The 3,943-nt window shown below is 41.4% G+C and overlaps 1 protein-coding gene across 1 annotated transcript in view; it reads left to right on the top strand.

Moving 5' to 3' along the window:
- LOC127750007 (uncharacterized) overlaps positions 1–3,943 on the top strand; it is a 35,346-nt gene that overhangs the window by 25,934 nt on the left and 5,469 nt on the right. Inside the window, exons 2-3 of the mRNA XM_052270383.1 lie at positions 2,241–2,373; positions 2,990–3,103. Coding sequence (XP_052126343.1) covers positions 2,241–2,373; positions 2,990–3,103 — 247 coding nt within the window. The remainder of the gene's footprint in view (positions 1–2,240; positions 2,374–2,989; positions 3,104–3,943) is intronic.

The following is a 3,943-nucleotide window of genomic DNA, read 5'->3' on the forward strand; positions in this document are numbered from 1 at the left end:
TTGTCTCCGAACAGATCGGACAGGGATCCAAAATCCCCCTCTTCGAGGGCCAACAGTGCCTTGACACCAACTCGTTGACCTATAACCAAATACAATCGTAAGGATTTGCTAGCGATCGGGAACACAAACTGGATTTTTCAAGTGAAGTTCACTTACCACGGCAAACATCAACAAGAGGTGACAGCCCGTAGGCGACGAGCATACCACTCGCGTCGTCTTCCATTTTGCTAGCGCGTTGACTCTCTCGGACTGCACCCAGAAAACCGTTTCTTTGAATGAAAGAAATTTTATTTAATTCAACGAAAATTTCGTGCCAGAAACCAAAGAAATCTGTTTCGTTCATTTAACGAAAAAATTTCTTTCACTGAACGAAAGTTTTGTCAGATTGAACAAATTTTTGTTGAGATAAAGAAATTTTTCTTCAAATCAACGAAAATGTCGTCAGTTCGTGATTTCGTTAAGTCAAAGTTACGGTCTTCTGGGTGTGATTGAGAGACGTGACACAGGCAATAACCCCCTCCCCTTCCCCCCGCCTCCGAGCGTAATCGAGCGCGCCAATCCCAGCGCGGGGCTTGAAATTCGGTGCTTGGCGAATGCACTTGATTTGAGTCCCGTTCGCGCCTGACCAGCACCTCGCGCTAGCGAGCGCATAAGTGAGGAATCGTCCTCAAGTTTGGCTCCGGATCTGTTCGGGATACGCTCGGCCGGGATGCGGCAAAGATCACGCTTTTCTGGGTGTATTCAACTGCTTTCACTGAAAAAACCACCCCGTATAGCCTATTCTCAAGCAGTGAAACTCTTGTGCATATTGCTACTAATAAACCGGAATCAAAAATGAAAAACAATACAAGAGGTGCTGTAATTGTTTTTATTCAAAGCAATAAGTCATAGTTACTAGGAAGGGCGGTCCTGGGGAGGTTTCGGGAGACCTGCAATGAAAGTTAGTTATTAGCTCTCGAGTAAATGAATTTTCTAACAGCAGTGCCTAGCAATAAACGCTCAAAATGGCATGGGACAGTTTTTCATTATCCGTGGCAATTAATTAGTGTTGTTTGTTTAAAAGTTAAAGTGAAAGTGACGAAACATTGACTGAAAGTGACAAAGCCGTGAAGAAATTGCGGGCAAAAGTGACAAATCGTGCGTTGATCAGATTGCAGGCAAGCCTTGCTGACCCAAATCTTTGTTTCCGATCTCTCATAATTTTGATTGAGGTGCGTGGTGGTAGGAGACTGTTGTAGTTTAAGAATATAATTCCTTAAAAATTATTTAAGCTGTGACACAAGGATGCTTATTGTAAGGGAGAGTGGGGCACCAGCTGTCAGGGGCACATACTGTCAATGAGCTGGCAATAGCAGCCCATTCACTTTTTAAGTCATCTAATTTGTGAAATCGCAACCTCTTTACACCTTTATTTGATTGCAAAATGGGAGTGGCGAAACTTTCAGAGGTGTAGCAGCAGCGTACATCCAATTTATTGACAGTAATTCCCCCAAATTGGGGCAGGTACTGTCACTCTTTTTATCATCCGCTGTAGCAGAAAAGTTTTGAGTGTAATTTTGATTTTCGGGGGTCAAATGCGTCCATTGGCACATCCTTTCCGAGATACCATGAAGACCATTTCGAGAAACCACTTCTCCCATGAGTTATATACCGATACAGACATGGTGACAGCTAATGCCCCACCCCCGGGGCACATACTGTCAATTACCGAGGTTTCTTCTCGAGATGATGTGAGAGAAGACACGAATATTTTTACGCGGGTCTCAATGATTTTGTGTGACTGAAGGTCGAATAGAGGCTCACCAACCCCAAAACCCGTAATGCTGCCTAAACTAGGGCTGTGAGAGAAGATTTTCCCAAAAGTGACTCTATGTGCCCCACTCTCCCTTACAGAGATATCTAACCCCAATCAAAAATGAATAAAATACAGTTGATATGGGCATAAAATGAAGTTAACGTTGTAAAAGTATAGGAAAGTGAAGGGAAAATTACGAAAAATGGTTGAAAGTAGGGAAGCTTAGTGTAAAGTTAAGGTGTACGCATTTTCTCGTAGTGATTACTACCTCGAATGCTGGGCCAAAATTAATATTTATTGTCCAAAAGAGGAGACGCAGCAGGAACTCAGGTCTTACTCAGCGCCATTTCACAAATTGAACCTTCATTGCCATTTGTATGACACTTTAATTTTTTTCCCTGGGAGACTGTGACATCTTACATGTATATTTCCTCTATATTTTTAGAATACTCAATGGCCGTTGTTACAACCGTCAGATTTCCAATCTGGTCGGCCCTCTCACGACGGACGCACATGACAATCAGTTCGGCTCCCAACAGGAACAGGATGACACATATAAATGTACTGAAAAGGAAAAGGTAACTACTTAATTCGGACACTTCACTTTACTTATTACCCTTCCCTTGGGTCTCAATAGACCTCACTAATAAGTTAAAGACGTGGATATTTTTGTGCGTTTCACAATGGTTTCGTATGGCTGAAGGTCCAATGGAGATATATTAGCTCGAAGTGACGTGAATTGAATGTAAATTGTCTTGAATTCAACTGAATTAGTTAAATTACTTATGGTCGATGTGTAAAAGTAACTGATGACAACGCAACAGATTGAAAGAAACAGTAAAGATTAGGAGAGAGCCATTACTATTCATATAATCATTATTAATTAAAAGTTAATCTTATTTTTAGTTCATAATATTTCTATAAGTCAATCCCTGCGTTTAACACACCTGGAGGGTCGAGTTAACATAACAAGTGACGCCAGAGTTAATAAAGCCGAGGGGGAAATCACTAGGGTTCGTAGCGTACGGACTATTTCGTGTATTAAAAGCACTCCCGCAAGCGCCTCGGCCAGGCACTACCCTGGGAGGTAGGCAACCCGCCATCGCCGCTGAGACCGGCGGGAGGCAGTTGGTTTGAGGTGGAAGGGGGGGCAGTCGGCAGTCTGTGGCTGTATAACTCTTTCTATCGTTCAAGTCAAGTCTACAAACAGCTATTTGCGTTTGTTTGCTTACTGTTCTTGGTTTGCTAGCATTCACGTTCACCGTTGTGACAAAACCCAGCAATATGGATCAATTTGAAGTTATCGACGTAAGTGTCCGAATATTCTTTCCGTAGAAGAAGGAACAAGAAACTGGAATATGTCCTTTTTTGCAGTCGGCTGCAACAGAGGCTATCCGACAGCAACTCGCACGCCAAGGAATACCCATCATAGAGCTCTACTGTGACACAGTGTCTCATAAAGACTCAAAATATTTGATCAGCTATGACATTTTACCGGGGCATTTTACTTTAGAGACAAGGACAAATTCTCAGAGACGACAGATGAAAAGAATCTTGAATGACATAACCTTCAAAGTGCTGCATATGGATTTTCAGATGAAATTTGTGCGTGAGTTAATTTGCTTCTATCTGGTACCTCACACCCAGCGGTATGAAGAAGTGGTATTTTATCATGTGTCATGCACAAATGAAAATTTTTTACTGTAAATGTAGGCAACCAAGCCTCCTTTTTTAATTTTAATTCATCAGCTAACTTCGTGATCGTAATGAAATGGAAATATGTTAAGATGCTACTAACATTAATTAATTATTAGCTCACCTAACTGGCAGGCTGATGCACAACCTGCACCTGGCTACTCGGCATTCAATTCTAAAGCTTTGATTTGAAGTTGTGTCTATCACAAGAAACTGGAGATCAGGGAATATTATCTGGAAGAAATGTAAATGATTAGTATGGGTACGTTATAACAATATCTGAAAATGCTCACATTTAAACTTACTTTCATCGCCTGCCTCGCGTTGTGGGCTCTATGCCATAAAGCCATATCTTTATAATTTTGAATGAGATTTTCCGGATGCGAGATCGTGTACACAATGGAACTGTTGCAAACAAAAAATTCATATGTATTATTCATTATCTAATAATCA

This window comes from Frankliniella occidentalis, unplaced genomic scaffold (assembly GCF_000697945.3).
Source record: "Frankliniella occidentalis isolate FOCC.00 unplaced genomic scaffold, Focc_3.1 Scaffold121, whole genome shotgun sequence".
NCBI classification, from domain to species: domain Eukaryota; kingdom Metazoa; phylum Arthropoda; class Insecta; order Thysanoptera; family Thripidae; genus Frankliniella; species Frankliniella occidentalis.